Source organism: Prinia subflava, chromosome 1, assembly GCF_021018805.1.
Source record: "Prinia subflava isolate CZ2003 ecotype Zambia chromosome 1, Cam_Psub_1.2, whole genome shotgun sequence".
NCBI lineage: Eukaryota > Metazoa > Chordata > Aves > Passeriformes > Cisticolidae > Prinia > Prinia subflava.
In genome coordinates, this window is record NC_086247.1 from 40,221,644 (window position 1) to 40,241,283 (window position 19,640).

The following is a 19,640-nucleotide window of genomic DNA, read 5'->3' on the forward strand; positions in this document are numbered from 1 at the left end:
GTATATTCAGTATATGCCCACGTGGTAATAGTAGTATTGTGAAATGCATCCTTTGTCATCTTAGAGCAGTGCAAGTGTTTACTTGCAAAGAATCCCCAATCTGAAGATGTGCTTTAGGTATCTTGAAAACAATAAAGTTAGACATTGTCACCACTGCTGTAGTTAAGACCTTTTCAGCTGAAATATTTAAACCTACTGCCTGGTACAGTGATGAGGTATGAGAACTGGTCATGTGCTAGCATCCTTTGCAGAACAACAATATCCTTTACTTGGCTGTCATTTGCAAACAGTAGTCCAGGCAATCCATCTGAGAGGCAGATGATTCCTGCTTTGATTTAGTTCAGCTAACAGCTTTGGGTGTAAATATTATTAATTTTAACATCAATATGGTTTAAATATGATTCTCGTGTAGATGAGTCCTAGAAATTTTAAATAATGCAATTTTTCACAGTTGTTACCTAACAAAGGGGTTTCTCTGTTCTAAAGTTCTTTAGGGGGGTTCTTGATAACTCAAGCCAAAACACAGAAGAATGCAGTTAATTTTTGCTTCAGTGGTGAAAATCTTGACCTATGTAACATTGTTTCAAAAGCCCTTTGAGGTCATTCTCCTTCCTGGCTTTGTGACTGTTGATGATTTCCTTCATCTGTGATCATTACTGCTGTGCTCCAGATTCTACAGTCCAGAGTTTCGAATTTCATGTCTGGATTCCTTAGCATCAGAATTGTTTTCCTTATGTGATATTTCTGAAGGCTTTGCATTTTGACATATTAAGTATCTTTGTGAAGTTGATAGTTGTTTGTTCTTTTTACCACTTTCCACACCTTCTGTTACATTAGTAAAAGTATAAACAGAAGTCCTCCCCCACAATAAAACTTAAAAGTTAGAGCCAGTGTGCTGCGCTAAGAACACAGAATACCCAAGAGTAAGAATTGGTGAGATGCTCATGATTAAAAAGTAGAATTGAAGTTAGTAATGGCTTAATTGTAATATAGTATGTATTAAATATTTCAGAAATAATGTCTTGAATTGAACTGTCTTGTTTGTGTGTGCTTATTTCATATATTGTGGGGTTTGGTACATGCTGCACATTTAAAGCCTAAACATTTTCTTTTAAGTCCTCCTGCTGAATCATCTGCTGAATCAAACTTAGTCGCTGAACTTCAGGAGAAGCTTCAGGAAGAAAAAATGAAGTTCTTAGAGCAACTTGAAGAGCAAGAGAAAAGAAAGAATGAAGAAATGCAGAACATCAGAACATCACTCACTGCAGAGCAGCAGGTAAAGCTGACTTTTTTTCTGATTATTTTTGCTCCCATGGCAGTTGTGTTCTTTCGCTGCATTGAAGTTACAGTACGGTTTTCTCTTTTCCTTTGTAACTCTTTCACATTCTAAACTTGTGTGATTATCTGAAGCCAGGATTTGATGTGTTAATGGAATCAATCATTTAAACATTAAAAAAAACAAAACAAAACAAACCAACACAAAGAAACAAACAAAAAAACCCCACAGGAAAAAAAAACCAAAAACAAAAGGCCAAACCAATTACCAAACAACTGGCAATCCAGATTCAGGTTTTGTGACTTCTCTTGCTTAAGTGCTTGAAATTTATATTCATTCATCTCTAACTGCAGAAAGATACCAGGTATTACATAATTTGTGGACAACACTAAATTAATTATTTGAAATAATAATTGATTTGGAATGCTACTTAGTGGTTTTTAATGTTTATTACCATGGACAGGTGGTGTTTTGAGGTTCAAAGCACATACTGTATTTTGAGGTTCAAACAAAGTATGTTGCATTTTACATAATGAACTTAAAGCCACTAGATACTTCTTATCTTGATAAAAAAAACACATTGCACTGGATTAATATTTTACATCTGTATTCATACATTTTTTTTTTGCTTTCAAAACACCTTGAGCCTCTTAGTTTCTGTAGATGAGTCTTGAGTTCTTAAATTAAATCTCTGTCAGCAACAGCTATTATCTGCAGCTTTGTTGCATTTAAATACTGAGCAAGGATTTTCTGCTTTAAGCACTTCTCCTTACTGTAGCTGTGTGGTAGGATCAAGTAAGGACAAAGAGACAAGGGTGATGATCAGTGAGCTTGGTGAATGAATGCTATGAATCACTTGGTGCAGGGAACACAAAATTGCAGATGACTATAAAAAAAGGAGTATTATTGCAACTGGGCTGCAAGGATGAGGCTGAATTTAGCCTTACATGGTAAATCAAATAGGAAATTTTTCCTACATTGGTAATCATTAGATTTATTTTTCCATCACAGTATTCCTTAGTACTCCATTTTCCTCATTATCTAATAGTATTCTTCTTTTTTGCAGCAGAGCTTTGAAGGGAAGGTTCTGAGGCATTAACAGCAAATTCTGGGAAAAGCTGGAACTTTTTTAAAAAACAGCAAATAAGAACAACCTGCCTCCCCCCCAAAAAAAAGATCCCAACCAAAGCAAACAAATACCCCAAACCCAGAAAAACGGTGTATCAGTCAGTGGTGACAGTTTACTTCACTGGCTCTACTGATGACTGAATATTTTGGGTATTTGGCCTTGCCTTAGTCTTTTTTGGGTTTTGTTTTCTTTCCTCTGTGAAGTTTCCTCAGAGGTGTCACTTATGCTTGTGGTAGGAGAGTTTTGTTATGAAGGCATATAACAAAGGCTGCTGTGCCCTATGTAAGGTGTGTATCCCACCAAATAGTTTGCATTTTAAGACATTGATAGGCATTGATAGGCATATATCAAGACAATATTCAAATATTCAAATTATTTTTCAAATATTTATTTTCAATATTTATTTCAAATTTTCATTCAAATAAATATTTTCAATATTTATTTTCAAATTATTATTCAAATATATCAAGACAATATTCAAATTCACAGAAAAATTCAAATTAATTAGAAATATCCTTTTAATACATGGTTGTTCGTAGGTTTTGTCTGTCTCGTCAGCAGCACCTTAAGAGTAAAAGGGCACAATGGTCAGTAGAAGGATTGAAGAAGTGGAAAGATTGGTCAGACTGGTACTGAGAGCTGTGCTGGTCTCTTTTTGTGTTCACCTAATCAAGCTATTAACTAGGATTCTTGTATATCTTTTGCAATAGTTAAATGTTCACTGAAGAATAAATGCATGACTTGAAGTGTATTTTTAATTCAGTTTATAGTGTATTGATAATGGTATTTTTCATTGTATGTGACATATTTGGATGCAGTTCAGCTTAATCTTAATTTGAACTCCTAATTTGTACCACTTGTATGCATCAAGCTTGACGGAAGGAGAGAGTAAAAAATAAAAAAAATTTAAAAATTTTACAGACAAAAATAAAATGTACAAAGCAATAAGTAAAAAAGCTTTAATTTCTCATTTAGTTATAATAGAGAAAACTTAAATGCATGCTGTCTTTTGTACTATTTTGCGTTACCTTTTTACATTTATTATTTCAGTAATAATTCCTTTCTGTTTTCAGACCAACTTTAACACTGTTCTGGCAAGAGAGAAAATGAAAAAAGAAAACATAATTAATGATCTTAGTGACAAATTAAAAGTGCTTACACAACAGCAAGAAAAAGATAAAGGTAAGCAAAGTTCTGAAGAAGTATTCGTCTTTTCTAATAGGACTATTCCATTTTTTGCAGATTGATTTTGATCCATAGTGTTGCTGTAATTAAAAGAAATTCTGTTCATTTGTGTCATAGATTTGATTGAAACACTTTCTGAAGATCGGGCTCGCTTACTTGAAGAGAAGAAGAAGCTTGAAGAAGAGGTTAATAAACTGAGAAGTAGTAATTTTTCTCCATCAACGTACTTGGCAGCAGCGCCAGAAGCTTGTGGAGCCTGTGCAGCTGATGTGCCTGGTGACACAGACAGATTGGTTGCTGACTTTGGGGCTGAAGGCAGAATGGACTCCACGATGGAAACCAGTATGATGGCTGTGCAGTAAGTACGGGGCAGTAGAGTAGAAATGCACAAAGCCTGCTCTCATTCTGCAAGTGTGTGCTCTTGGGTGGTGTGAAATACAGATGAGCATGTTTAACTCTTAAGACTCCTGCCTTTGATGCTCTTCCTGGAAATATTCTTTGAAACATACATGTGCATACAGTTGAGGTGTGACAATCATTAGGAATGTGTGGGTTTGATGACTCTGAAGTGTGCAGCTTCAAGGTGAAACTTGGCCCCACAATCATCATGTTAAAGAATATACCTAAGTCTACAAAATATAAGTCAAACAGAAGGAAAACTGTAATGGTGAATGAGCTGGGAAGCTGCATGTTACTGACACATCTTTTGAACAGAGTCTCACTTTGATGCCACTAGCATTTTAAAGAACCACAAACTTCTCCTCCATACCTTTCACAGAAGTAAGAAACCTGCCTGGGAACCACACAAGAGGAACAAGAGCAGAATTGTTAGATGTACTTACATTGGCTTTGGTCAGTGTCCATCACAACTGATGCTGCCTAACCCAGAGTCACATACCCAGAGCACCAGTTGGGTGGAAGTGAAGATGAAAACAGTTTGTCCTTGCCGGACTAAGCTTGCACTGATAATAAAACAAGGAAGTACCCTATCTTTAGAAAAAGTGCTGTTTCTTATAGTAATCGTTCTAGTCCTGCACTCTTAAAACAGATGTACAAAAAAAAATTAGGGTGAGCTTGTGAACAAAAAAAATTATGGCTCAGTGTATGATTAGACAGCAACTTTTACAGGTTTCTATTGACTGCTTCCTATTATATGAGAGCTAAACAGCCTTTTAACTGAAGTGAAGTAATGACTAGTATGGTTTAATTATAATCTGTTCATTTTAGTGAGTATTTTGGTTGGATTTATAGCATGTTTCCTCCCAAAACTTCTCTATTTTCTCAACCAAATCAGTTTGGACCAGAAATTACATTGTTTCTTCTCTATTGGAACTGCTTTAAACTACATTGTTACTGCTTTAGGAATTATTGTTTATGTTGTTAAGAATTTACTTGGATGTTAGCATTATTTTATCATGCCCCAGTGCTCAGTGTATGGCTCAGTGAATAGCAACAAGCAGCAAGTTCACATTTGTGTCTCTACCGGAGAGTACCAGGGCACTTCAGACTACTCCCCAGTAGCCTTTGAGCTACAAACTAGGAAAATGGGACATAGTGGAGTTTAATGCAGTATCAGGGGTTAACTGTCAAAGCATGTGGGGCTCTATCTTTGATCCTGGTGTCTTGAAAACAATGCAAAACACCAAGAAATGCCCCCATGTGGCTTGATAAACTAATCAATGGCTGAAAATTAACTGGCTTCTTGCAACAAAGAACCTCCTTGGTTTAAAGAAAAGAAAAAATAATCCAAGACACCAACCAGAAATACTGATGCTGATCCCTAGTCTGTGTTTCTATGCTCTTTGCTCTGTGCTAGCAAATATATAACACTCTTCATTGAGGGAAGATGGCAGGTGGGTGTGGAAAAGACAATTTTTGATTATGAAGAAAATGTTAGTTTTTAACCTGTCCATTTTCTTTCTCTTTTAGTGAAAATGTTCATATGTCTGAAGAAAAGCAGAGGATAATGCTATTAGAAAGAGTGAGTAGATTGTTTGTGAGGTCAATTGTTACAACTAAGCACTTAAAAATGTGTACATGTGGAGTTGTGCTGTGGTCAGTTACCTGCTCTGATACAATACAGTGTCTGCAAGGATTATAAATATTATTTCGGGGAATGTTTTTTCATTGTACTCTTGGATAACTGTAATTCACTAAAGTAATTCAATATAACTATTAAAACACTACTCTTGGCCTATCCTTGTTATGTCTGTAGGCTTTAGTATGAATGACTCAGGAGTAATATTTCTTCTTAGGAGTAACAGATCATTGATTCAGAGAATTTCTATAGAAAAAAAGTTACAACTTCTTTTTCTAATTAGTACATACAAAACAGCTGGACAGGATTTAAAATTGATTTACCAGTTTCTCATGAAAATGGGTAATTTCTCTTCGTAGGCTGTATTCTTGGTAAAATGTCCTAGTAGTTACACTGGAGTATTTCAGATTCTAGTAATTTTAACTGTCCAGTCATATCGAACTTCATCACAGTTGTCCTTTTAAAGTTGACTTTTTAAAAAAAGAAAAGGTGCCATTAGCTTCCAGCTTTCTAGGATCACTTGGACTAAAATCTGGGACCAAATAAAGAACAAGAACGCTTTCTGTTAATGGATTGTGACACTGTATGATGCAACTGCCTGGATTTTTCTGACTCTGAGCACATACATGCTTTTTTCTGTCATCTGATTACAAAGGATTTGTCATGGGTAGAAACTATAACATAGTAATATGTTAGATTTCTTTTGCTGTTCTATCCTTGGCATATTTTTCTAACTGAAAGAGAAGTATGAGTATGAAGGTAAAATTTCAGCAATGGGGTTTGTAGCACCAGGATAATTACTAGACTTCAAGGGGTATTTTGCATGTTTAAAAGATGTTTTAGTAATTGTTTCAGAACTGAAAGATGTAGTATTGTACAAATAGTTGAGCTCTAGTCATATCAGAGCTTCTTAAAAACTGTTTGTACTGTATGAAGTATAATATCCAGTTAATCAGATTAAGATTTTCTTTTAGACTTTGCAATTGAAAGAAGAGGAAAATAAGAGATTAAATCAAAGATTGGTAAGTATTTGTGCAATCAATTTTTTAAGCCTCATGAAAAAATAATAAAAGCTTAAAATGTCAAGTTTGTTAAAATCTAAGAATGTGTTTTTCTTAATTTTAAAAATATTTTAGTGTTAAGGCAAGTGGTAAATAGGTAACCTGATAAGCTTCCAGAGGTACCTGATCTTAGTCTTCTCATGGAAAAAGATTCACAGGACTGGAGAGTGACTTCTTCTCAAAGAACACAGACCATCTCAAGTTGGGGTAAGGGGGTGGTAATTTCTAGGACACCATGACTCAGTTTTCAGCAGCAGTAAATTGAAGGCCAGTTTGCAAGGATACAAATATGTCTGCACTTCAAACACAATTGTTAGTTAACAATAACTTAGAGATTGTTTTGGGAAAACTGTTCCTGCCAGCTTTGTAAGGTATGAAACTGTAATTCTGCCTAGCAGCTGGAAATGCAGGCAGCCACCATATGAAATGCTCAAATACAGTAACTGTCTGTGGAAGGAAAAATGATTTAGTGACAGAGAGCCCTTGATTCCTGTACTGTAAATTCTTCTCCTTTTATTTATTCTCACTTTATCCTTGCTAGCAGGTCTCGATTTTAAGTCTTAAAAATTTCCTGTGTGTGTAGAAAGCAGGTACATCCTTTGGTTGGACTGGCCATGGAGATAACACTTTAAGTGACACATGATACCTAGAGGTTTGGTACGAACTGCTATTTGTGTAGTGGAAAGTTACACTTCATACCAGGCCTAAGAGAGGATTGCAAGGAATCAAAAAGTATAATTTTTAAAGGATTATTTTTAATTCAGAATGTCAGTGAAGTACACAGAATTTATATTAGCGTAGTTTTTACATTACAACTCAGAATACATCCGGACAGTTTTCTAAGCCTCTCTATAGATTTCCTGAATCAAACTCTTGAACTCTTGTCATATTAGAGTAAAATAAAATGGAAGAAACACTGTGTACAAGACAAACAGAAGATTATTCTTGTTATGATTAATGCAAAGCCATGTAGGAGAAATTGGCAGTTGAGAATGCGATTCAAATTTGATTTCTAAATGGGCATAGGAACTTCATATCTTTTCAATTCCTTACTTATAAATGAGTTATTACATAGGTAAGTTTACTATTTGTCTCTTCATCCTTCTTTCCCTTCCCCACCTCGTGTTAGATGCACTTCTAAAACTGAAATATGCATCAGAACTTAAATACCAATTTTTATTTCTGTTGAGATAATCCAAATAAGGAGCTCAGAAGGCATTCTGTGTGAAAAAATCTTCATAGGTCACTGGCTTTTGCAGAAGAACTTGTAAATTACTTCTACAAGGAACAAAAAGGATCTCCTTGTAATACTTGGAATATTATTGCAGTATTTTGGTTACAGTAAACGAATTACTGAGAAAGGCAACCATTTTTTTCTGTGTAAAGGCTATTACAATTGTACTCATAAAACATTCCTTACAAGATTTTAATGTAATTATTCTTAACATTCTAATTTATTCTGTTTTTCTTGACATTAGAAATTAAGGAAAAAGCAGAAATCAAGCTATTTTGTGTTTTCACTTAATGCTTATTCCAATTTTAAAAAACAGCAAGAAAATATCTGGTCTGTGTATCTGAAGAGAACTCTCAAACACTTTTGTGAACAGTATAAGCAAATTTGACAAATTTCATGCTAGCTGCAACTTTTTTAAGAAAGAAAGGTAGTCTCTAAAAAAAATTTGAGGTTGGATCCTGTAAAGAAAACTGCTGAAAATGTCATCAGAATTTGAGAGCTTTCTGTGATGTACTGCATTTAATTTGGACCCATTCTTTGAAGGAATGAAGAAAATGCGCTCTGAATAGGCTTCAAGCCATATGAAGACAGGCTGGTACTGCCTTTGTGGAAGGCAGGGGGCAAGATTGACAATAGGAAGGAAATTCACTATAGGAAACAATGTTTGAATTACAGATGAAAAATCACGTGCTAAACTTCAACCCTGAGCAATCTAGATTTGAATAGCATGTGGAAATGGTCCAGGAAGTAGGAATGGATGGAAAATCTGCAGGACCTCTAGTCAGAGTTTCTGTGGAGCAATTATGAATTGTGTTTTGTAAGGAGGTTACCAGAGGGTTATGAAACTGATACATTTACATCCAAACAGCCTCCCCAGCTACTTGCCTGAATGTGGGATAGGTATTCCTTTGGAGATAGAAGTAGCATTAATTACCCATTGTCATTTCTTGTTATCACAGTTATTGCAGACACTTCATGTGCATTTATATTTATTTTTAGGTCTAGTTTGTCCTACTGAGGTTGGTCCATGTGCCAGTATCTTACTAATTTAAACATTTAAAGGCAAATATACATGGAGAAGATAATTATGTCCAAAACCTTGCAGAATTGAACCTTTGTCTGATCTTAGTAAATCTAACCCCAGTTTTGTTCCAGGAAGTGCTACCCTGTTGATTACAGTAAACTTTAGATTTTGTGGCAGTTTGTAGAAAAACTCAACATCAAGAGTTTAATTGTAATAAACATGTTTAATCTGATGTTCAGCATTTTCTAGTGCCAGTGACTTCTCTATTAGAATGGACAGTTTTATCACAGGTCTTGTGTATCCCCAGAATAAATCTTCACTGACACTGATGTGAAAAGCCCTTCTCAGTTTTAAATAATGAGGGAGAAGTTAGTTATGCAGAAACTTTAATAATCAAAGGTAGCTGTTAAAAAAAGAAAAATAAAAAAATCCAAAACCAAATCACACCAAACCACCAAACCCACTGTAGAACAGGATGACAAAAGTAGATGGTGGGTTTTCTGAGTGAATATAAAATCTGCAAGACTAGGCACTGTTTGAAATCAGTGAAAAATCACCTTGCTGTATTCTTACCCGCAGTGTACGTTTCATCATAGCTTGCCAGTACTTTATAGTTTTTCTCTTTTTTGTAGATGTCCCAAAGCATGTCATCAGTATCCTCAAGACATTCTGAAAAAATAGCAATTAGAGAGTAAGTACATGTTAATTTTCATATAAACAGATGGATATACTTTCAATAAATGTCCATAGTTAATGTTACAATTATTCTGTTCTTGCTCTGTGGTAAAAAGATGCATAGATCACTATAATTTAGCCATCAGCTATTGAACTATTCCAGTTGAGCATAAATCAAATTTTATGAAACCTTTTTATAAACAATAAAATGCTTTTTTTAAATCTATCAGTGACTTTCTTGAATTCTTTACTTCATGGGATTTCTAGAATTTTCTGAGACCTTTTTAAGACTACTTTTTTGTTTATCTGTAACCTTGAAGTCATGCTAAGAAAAAGTTAATCTAGTCACCCTAAATATGCGTAGTGCTGTATTATATTTCAAGAGAAGTCTTACCTTGCTGAAGTCTTCAAAGTTCCTGTCTTATTCTAACAGAGCGATATAAAATTAAGTCAAACATTTTGTTTGGTATTATCTATCTATTAGCAGCTGCATGTAGAATTGTTGCTGGAAAAAAAATAATCTTGTAAAATGTAAAAGTTAGACAACTTCTTAATTAATATTAGGCTCATAAATTACTTGAGTAATATAAAAAAAACTTTTGAGAATTAAAACCTGCACAGATTTTTCTGTTAATGTTTTCTGAATTACACCAATTTTTGTTTTTGCTGTAACAAGATCAACAGATGCAGAATTGTTTTTTTCCCTCTAGCATCTGAAAATTGTCACAAGTGTCTTGGTAGTTTTTGAGTAGGAAAATGGTTTGAAAGAAGAATTCATATGTCCAGTAGAGATGTTTTTAAGTCAGTGTAGCCTGTCTTCATAGTAAGTCCAGGCAGAAAAGCATAATTATTGTTTATTTAATCCAAAAATGAACTTTATAGATGATGACCTAAATTTCTCTAGATTTACTGAGTTGACTGACTGCGTATCTGTAGTCTCCTTCTACAGAGAAAATTTCACTTTCATTGCACTTCCTCCCTCATCACCAGAGAAGTAGTAATATTTATTCTTAAAACTCCTTTGTGATCTAATGCTTAGTTTGTAGCTATTTTAGACTTAATTTCGTTATTGGGAAATAACTTACTTGCAACACTTCACACCATGGAACAAGAAGTTTGGAGACAGAAGTTGTTCTTTGAGTTCTGTTACTGAAACTTTGCATGAGAACTTGGTGGCTTCTTGTGTTACCTTGGTGTCAGGAAGAAGTAGAGTTTTACAGTTTTTTACATACAAGTCACCACAATGTTTCTTTGGCTTTTCATAGTTTGATCAAAGATGAACACTTAATCTCTTCTTTGTCTTGTGTGCTTAAAATTTTAAGATTGAAAGATGCATAAATGTTTTTGCTGTATTTTTCTGTGTTCAAATTTGCTTCAATTTAAAACAACAAAAGAATGTTTGTAAACACCACCAAGTGACACCTTAAGTACCGGTGGATAAAAATAATACAAAATAGAAACATTATCATTTAGTTATGTACTTCTGATTATATTTTAAAGCAAAGCTGACAGTTCTTTTGAGAAAAATAATTTGAGCTAGCCTGCTTTTGTTGACTTCAGAAAATATGAAACGTATGTGAGTTGATGTAGCAAGTGGAAATGTCTGCTGCTGTTCAACTTAGTCTGTCTCATGCAATACGTGGGGGGAAAATGTAGTGAAATTAATACAGTTTTAAGCTTCTGTGGTTTTTTTATTTAAGTTCTGTGATTTTATTTTTTCCCCCCCAGTTTTCAGGTTGGCGATTTGGTTCTCATTATCTTGGATGAAAGGCATGACAACTACGTGTTGTTTACAGTTAGTCCAACCTTGTATTTCTTGCACTCAGAGTCCCTTGCAGCATTGGATCTCAAACCAGGTGAGTGTGGTAAGTGTCAAAATTTTTTTCTAATTATTATCTCCTCTTACAACTAACACTCTTAACTTTCTAACACTTAAGTGATCTTTCTAAGTATGTATGTGATAAATACAAGAAGCATATGATAGTTGTCAGCTGTCTTTGTAGCTTTTGCTACTTGTTCTGATGAAAAATATTTTTCAAAGCAGGATATTTTTAATTAAAAATTCATATAGATCTTGGAAAGCTAGGGGAAAATATCTGCATCTTCAAAGTAATCTGTAAAAAAAAGAAGAATATGCTAATTTGGTACACTCACAGAATATGTGAACATTCCCATCAGGATGCTTTAACTACTCCGAATAAATAATAAATAAAAAATGTAGATAACAGTATATGGGAATTTGCAATATTTTTGCTCATAATTTTTCCACCATATTAAAATGGTGTTGATTATAAATTTTCAGAGAAGACTTTCTGCATTACTGTTTATGTTCAAGTTGATGGCACGTTTACTTTTTTTCTCCCTAATTTTCAAGGCTTTTTGTTTGCTTTTTTTGGGGGGCAGCTACCTAAACTTAGCTGAATTGAAATAATTTTAAATGAGGAAGAATAACAATGCTTTGCACTAAACCATGAGCTACATGAAGTGGATTCATGGAAATGTCTTTAAACTATCATGGGTTTTTTGCAAACCCACCTGTGTTCCCAGCTCTGCAAAAACATCTGAGACTATGCATCAAATGAAAATTTGTATTAATTCTAATTTATCAGTGAAAGTTTCTATGTTGTTGTATGTCACAAGCTGTCAAATAATTTCCCTGAACAGACTCACTGTAGATTGCAGTTATGATGAAAGATGATAGATCTTGAATAATTGTGTAGTCTCCACTAAGCTCTAACTGGATTCTGAGTTTGCTGAAGGATCCATGTGTCATCTATGAAACATAAGGGGAAAATGCCTGCCTTACTTCCAGATGCAATATATTCTGAACTCTGGCATTAGTAGTGCATGTGTAACTGTGTGAAATACAGTAGACTCTTCTTATTGTTTTTTTATGTATACAAGCCATGTCAGTTTGTACGTTACTGTGAGTACTTAGTTCACTGACCTGTCTGTTTTCAAATGGACTTAGCTCGCTCTGGTCCTTACCAATTGCTGAACAGAGTTAATCTCAAATCTGAGAAAACTGCACGTAAAACAAACAACAAGACTCATCAGTTGCCTGAGGGACACATTTGTCTCTATCTCAGTGTTCAGAAAACCATGTCTTGATTCTATTCCTGCATCAGGAAAGTGGGGAAAATGAAATTCAGAATACTAGTTGTATTTAGGATAGGTTAAAATTGGCGTTGGCCTGGGTACTGCAAATTATTGTTCTAAGGGCCACCAAAGTGTTGCATTTAAACCTGACCTTAGTTAATGTTTGTTCATTTATTTAAACGGAGTATTTAAAAAAAAATTAATGGAAATACAATGTAATATTCTGTTACTTGTAGTTACTTATCCAAAATGTTAAATATATTTTCTCTTTAGCATCAGGTGCATCTAGGAGGCCTTGGGTGCTAGGAAAAGTGATGGAAAAGGAATATTGCCAGGCAAAAAAGGTAAGAAAATAGAAATGAGAAATCATCCATGATTAATAGAAAAGAAAATAAATTTTAATATTTTTAACAATTGTGACAAGTTCTCTGCATAAGAATTTAGATGAAAATTGTCCTAAGTTCTGCTATTCCTGCTTTTCTTTTGAGTAAGTGAATAGCAAGAGTAGGGGAAGCAGAAGAGTTGAGTGGGCAGTGGGTTGGATATTTGCATCCACACTGTCCAGAGCCTTGCCAGACTCCTGAATACTGAGTAGTGGGAATCGGTCTGAGCTTAAAAATACAAAAATCAGTCGAATAATTCCATGTTTTAATTTTTTTTTTTTTTTCTAGGCACAAAACAGATTCAAAGTTCCTTTGGGTACAAAATTCTACAGAGTGAAAGCAGTACCATGGAACAAGAAAGTATAACACAACAAAGTTTTAGTTCATTCTGTCTCCATTCTTTTTTGACTTGTCCTTCAGTGCTCGTTCATTGCTCCGAAAACCAGGCCATCTTTTTATACTGAGGTCATGTGACAAGATACGTCATTGATGTACTGCTTTTACTTTTTAACAGGTGACATTTTAGAAATTCATCAAAAACTCTGGCCCTAACTGCTTCGATTTTTTTACCCAGATAACTTTAAGAGTGTGGACCAAATGAGTTCATTTTCTCGAAGGGCAACCACATGAAACATGGTTTGTTTGCCATGTTAATTGCCTGTTAAATATTCATTAGCTTGTATTTAGATGTTAAATGTTAGTTACCATTATTACCAGCATATGTCCTTTTGTGAAATCATTATCAAAGTACTTGCACTCTTTAACAGATTCTTTATATGTGTAAAATTCATCAACTATTTAAAGAGGGTGTTCATTGCATGCAGATAATCATATAATTTTTCTTCAACATGAGTTTGCCTCAGTAGATGAATAAAAATAACTACTGCAGCTTGTTTCATTACATGAAAATGCTCTTTAATGTTAAAAACCCTTGTAATTTGATGGACTGATTTTGAAAATCAGTCACAGTTAGATCTGCAATCTTCAAAAGCACTTTCGATGGATTGATCACACAGATTCTGAAGGGAAGACACCTGTGCCGTTTATTCAAGGTCAAGCACTTGCTCTTCCCGACAAAACAGAAGTCTTGTATTAATCTATTTAGAAAAATCATATTGATGAAATTGTATTTCATGGTTGAGTTTCAGGAAAAAACTCATTGTACATTAACCATACAAGAGTCATTTAAGTAACAAATTATTGTAATTGTAAAAGACATGTAGAATTTTAAAACAATAAAGATTTGAAACTGTATGTGTTTGAAGTATTTGTGTGCCTTTTAAATACTATCTCTAATATTTATTTCATGTTAATCTATTATATATTCTCTGTGATTTCTCCAGTGGTTTGGTTACATAGAAAAACCCAAATTTTCTATGAGAGGTAGTAATTTTCAAAAACATTTGGGGATTACAAGAATTACTTTGTAATCATAACAGTGGATTTAAATAGACAGAAATTTTAGTTTTGTCAGCATATTAAATGGATGAAGAACATTTTTTTAGTAGTTATACTGCCTACATTCTTAAAATGTAGTATTATTTATTTTATTTTTAATAACAGTATAAAAGGGATGTACTATAAATATGTAGCCAATGGGAAATGAAATTATGAGTTCAGTTATGAGCTTATGCCTGGAATTCAGTCCATAGCATTATTCAGCTGTGATTTGTCTTCAGGTGTGGAGTGGAAGGGGAAGAGATAAAGACATGACCACATGAAAATCTCAATGCTTCTGCTCATATGTTGCAAATAATATTTCTCAGACTAACCAGTCCAGTTCAATACCCAGAAACATCTGTGTATTCTTTATTTAAATATTTGTTCCGTAAAAATTTTAACTTCAGATTTTTATGAAATGCATGGGCTTGTAACTGTATCATATCTTTGATTAAATAAATCAGAGACAACTGATCTGTGGAAAACAGAATGTAATTTCATCAAGTTGCTTTCCTACCTGGTTGTTAAATTTACTAGTTGTTTACTAGTAGTTTACTAGTTTACTTTTTAAAATTAATTTTCAAATGTGCCTTGTTCTTCAAGAATAGTATTACCATAGTTGAGTACTGCCCAGTGTCAAATATGTAAGTAGCATAGATCTATAGGACAGGTTTATTGCATAAAAAAAGCAAGCCAAACAACCCATGATACAATGGGGGTTTTTTTAATAATTGAATGTTTTACCTTCAGTGAAGTGGGAATCCAGTTTTGTCTGCAATTTGGTGCAATCTTGTTCCTTAAGTCAGCTGAGTCACAAGTGGTAAGAAGTTGCACATAGTGTGACTTACTTCTTTTAAAATGCCAAATATTTAGAAGCCTTGATGTCTTTTACCCATTGACAAAAGTTTCCCAGCCTCAGATACTACTGTTGTGAATATTCTAAGTCTTCCAGGGTTTAGTTATCTCTTGGAAGCATCAGGCTTTGTTAAGAGGCACTGAATCCTTCAATTTCTGTGAGAGCAGTTATTCCTTGAGTAGCAGTAAAGGGGCAATCCAGTGCTGTAACATAAGAACCCACTCTTCTGTTATTGAGCAGTCTATTTCAAAGACAAGTAAAATGTTGCCTAGAATTTTCTTCATGGAGGAAAAGATGTGTTGTCAATCAAGTTCTTCCAAGTTGGATAAAACTCCTAATTTGAGGATGGCCCTACATGACAGAGTACCTACAAGTGGCACTCCTTTTCAAGCATACAAAAATAAACATTTTTTTAATACTGTGAGTCATTAAGCACTAAGGTTTGTGTGACGTTCTGCTTTGTGTTGATGACATACAAAGAAGTTCATTTGTTGCAGGCTCTGCGATGGTGCTCTAAATGCTGAAGTGAGGTGAGTACAAAACTCATGCTGAGAATTAAACTCCTCACCAAAAACCCCAAAAATCCTCAGAAATTCCTTCATCATTGTCTGTAAAACCAACCTAACTTCCTAGTCTTGTTTTACTGTTGCCTAGATTAAAAATATATGCTTTTTAAGCTTGTATATGGACGGTAGCAGTGATGATTTATGATACTATGAAAGTTGGCTTGATTTCTAATTTAGGATAAAAAGACGTGACTGAGGTTTATATAACTCAGAAACACATGTACAATATATGAAAGTGAACTTAGGAAGCACCTAAATAAATTGATTAAAACAAAGTGCTGTAATGCAAACTATGAGGGAAGAAAAACTCCTTCCCTGCTGATATCTGCCACTTGAAAGAATGCCAGGATGTATCTGTTATTGTTACATGACATCATATTTTTAAAATATAAATAAACAGCAGTGGCTTTGGGTTTTAGGAATATTTGTCATGTGTTTCATTTTATAATCTTCATGTATATTCAGAATGGAAATTCTGTCAAACAAACTCCTAGTGTATTCAGTAATGATTCTGAACAGTCATTGAGAAAAATGTAGTTTACATATTTTTTGTATGTCACAGCCTTACTAGTTCTTGAAAGTATGTTTGTTATGTACCACCTATGTGCTTCATCTTGCTCCATAACAAAACTGTGAATAGCTATATAATTTGGATGAGGAGCGTGGTCAGGAGGGATGGGGGAGAAGTTGGAGGATAAATTTGTTGATCTCAAATTTCCCTAATTCTTCTGTGGAGCAGCATGTTGGAAACTTAACAAATACTAAAAAAAAAAAAAAAAAAAAGCTTCTTGTGCTACTGCTAATACATGTTTATTCCAAAGTCTGGCTTTAGAGAGAAGAAACTAATTTTTCTGAACTGCAAAAAGGAAAATGAATGGTAGAGAAAGTTGATTCAAAGCAAATGCTGTCCTGCAGTCTTAACATTTAAGAAGGGATGTGATAATTTAAAAGGGATTTTTCCAGTGTTTCTGGAAAGCTATATTCGATTGAATACTCTGAGAAACATCAGTTTTTGCACTGCTCTGCAGTTGGTCTCCTGTCGGGAGCTTGTGCTGTTTAGAATTCAGCTGTATCGCATTTGAATCTTAAGATGGTCTGAGTAGGACCATTTTTACTCTGAAGTATACACTTTTCCTTAGGTTACTTATGTTATATAGTAGAACTGGGAAGTCTGCCCTCTGTGAAATTAAGTGCCTTTCTGCAGTGCTGGTTTTCTTTGTGACCCACATTGCACCCTTGTTTCGTGGAGTTTAGCTAGCAGCCACATTGGCTGTAGGCAGCTATGGCAAGAATTGAGTAGTGATTCTTGTTATGGCAAGAATTTGGAGTGTTGTTTCATTCTGTAACCTTTTTCATTAATAAATTGTAATGCAGGGAATTACTGCTTAGTGCCAAATTGATAATCCAGAAATGGAGCATTCTCCACACAAGAACTCCCTTACCTTCTCAAGCTTTTTACACTTCAGTGATCTATCTCAGTGCTGCATTTTAAGGTCACTGATGTCTTTAGCTCACTTGAAAAGCCCTTCTGCAGTCCTGAAGCAGCAATGATAAATGATAAAGGGTAAACAGTTACTTCCTTTACCACTCGCTCTATTAACACTCACTCATATTAGCAACATCCACATAAAATACTGAGGAGCATGGGAAAGTCTAGTCCCCAGACTCCAAAGACTCCAAATACTGGCTAAGAATTGAGTTCACTGTTGATGTTCTCGAGCAGCATCAGATTTAGAGAATTGTTGAGGTTGTAAGGAACCTCCTGAGGTTGTCTTGCTTAACTCTGCTGGGGCTGGACTCCTGTGATGTTTTTAATAAAGGTCTTCAGTTTGCACCTAATTTGGTATTGGATGTCTGCAACGTTCAATTTAGTCCTTTGCTTTGAAGCCTGGATTGAAACTGCTATTTTAATTTGAGTAATTTTTAAATTACTCCCTATTTCTGGCTCAGTTTTCTAAAATTAATCATGGGTGACATCCTTGCTTTCTTTTTCCTGACTTTTGCTTCTTGGACTTAAATTCACTGTGTTTTTGACTTTTTAGCAAAATTACTTAGTAAGTAGCAGATTTATTTTCTGCAGTGGGAAGAGCAAGCTTCTTACTTCCTAGTCAAAACTTTGTACTGTTTGCAAAAGCCTGTGAACAAAGAACTTTTTTCGTCACACTCAGATTAGTAAGTCGTGTTTCTGCCACACACCTCTGCGTGAGATGTATCTTTTCTGGATGCTTGTGTGAATGCTTGTACACACAGCTTTAACAAATACTGCAGCAAGCAGCAGCTTTGGGCCTGTTTACCTGTCCTGGGAGTACTAAAGGTGCAGAAAAATCATAAAATAAGTAATGGCTCCTTTTTATTTTTTAGTGGAGATTAGGTACAGAGCCGTGAATTGCATATTACCAAAACATTCTGCTCTGTTGGTATTTTACACTTACGAGTTGACACATTGTATAGTCATTATCAAGGTCATCATAATGTTTATATGTCAGTTATCAAGGAGGAACGAAAAAAACCAGCTTGAAGATCCTGGATCCTTAAGGGGTAGCAGTCAGTTTTAAGTACCAGTCCATCTCTGAGCCTGTTAATTTAAGCAGTTGAAATGTCAGCACTTAATGTCTAATATAATCAAAGTGCTAATGAGTAGACTGCTAAGCTATGCTTCTTGTGGGGTGCTGGTCAGCATTAATTGTCTACCATGTCTCTTGTGAATGGTGGGGTGTATTTTTAGCAATGATTAAACAATGATTGAAATGATAGAAAAAGGTTACACTTATATTGAATACAGTACTGAATACTGTAAATAATAGGTGATAAATTTGTAGACAGTGGATAGCTTTTTAAGTGGCAGAAGACACCTTTATTTTATGTAATTATACAGGAAAATTATTTATTTTCAGTTGAAATCAGCTGACTAAATCTATCTGTCTGCTTTTAAAAAGCTGTAAGCTAGAAATAGCCTTTTTTGGTATATACTAAGATTTCTTGAATGGGGCTGAAGTAATATTTCAGAGACTGTATTTTTAAAAGTATTTAATCAACAAAACAGCTAAGCAGTAAAATATTTTCTCTTAATTTTAGACCATGTAATACTAATAATAGTTCTGTTCCTTATGTTTGTAGCTCTTACTTATAAGTGAGTTTTTGGAAGCTGAAATAATTTGCCCCAGATATGACACATGCAGTTAAATATGCTTCTGTTGACCTTATAATACTGCATTGTAGAGTATGAAAAGAATTCTGAGTTAACAGTAGAATATAAGTATATATACAGTGTTGTTGCTGCTGTGGAACACCAGATCTTCGGAATGTAGGTATGGGATAGGGTGACTGGTAATGGTTTTAAACTAAAAGAGGGTAGATTTAAACCAGATAAAACCAATTTTTTTTATGATAAGGATGGTGGAACACTGGGACAGGTTGCCCAGAGAGGTGGTGTGTACCTAATCCCTGGAAACACTCAGTGTCAGACTGGATGAGGCTCTGAGCAACCTGATCTAGTTGAAGATAGCCACTCACATTGCGTGGGGCTTGGACTAGACATCCTTTAGAAAGGCCCTGCCAATCCAGAATTTTCCACAATTCTGTGTATGATTACAGTATGTGTGTATATACTGGGAAGGCATATGCTTCAGTTTTGGCAGTTTTTAAGCACTGAAAAATTGAGAAATGTCAGCTTA

General features: G+C 34.6%; 1 protein-coding gene across 3 annotated transcripts in view; it reads left to right on the top strand.

Moving 5' to 3' along the window:
- Window positions 1–14,358, top strand: part of RB1CC1 (RB1 inducible coiled-coil 1) — a 65,570-nt gene extending 51,212 nt beyond the window's left edge. For 2 of the 3 annotated variants that reach the window (XM_063394247.1, XM_063394238.1), the window contains 9 exons: window positions 1,117–1,276; window positions 3,479–3,587; window positions 3,708–3,948; window positions 5,520–5,571; window positions 6,603–6,650; window positions 9,580–9,638; window positions 11,351–11,487; window positions 12,995–13,065; window positions 13,393–14,358. In XM_063394247.1, the coding sequence (XP_063250317.1) occupies window positions 1,117–1,276; window positions 3,479–3,587; window positions 3,708–3,948; window positions 5,520–5,571; window positions 6,603–6,650; window positions 9,580–9,638; window positions 11,351–11,487; window positions 12,995–13,065; window positions 13,393–13,470 (955 nt within the window). In that variant the 3' untranslated portion in view covers window positions 13,471–14,358. The remainder of the gene's footprint in view (window positions 1–1,116; window positions 1,277–3,478; window positions 3,588–3,707; window positions 3,949–5,519; window positions 5,572–6,602; window positions 6,651–9,579; window positions 9,639–11,350; window positions 11,488–12,994; window positions 13,066–13,392) is intronic. The other variant, XM_063394256.1, reaches the window with a different exon arrangement.
- Window positions 14,359–19,640: the final 5,282 nt, after the last annotated feature.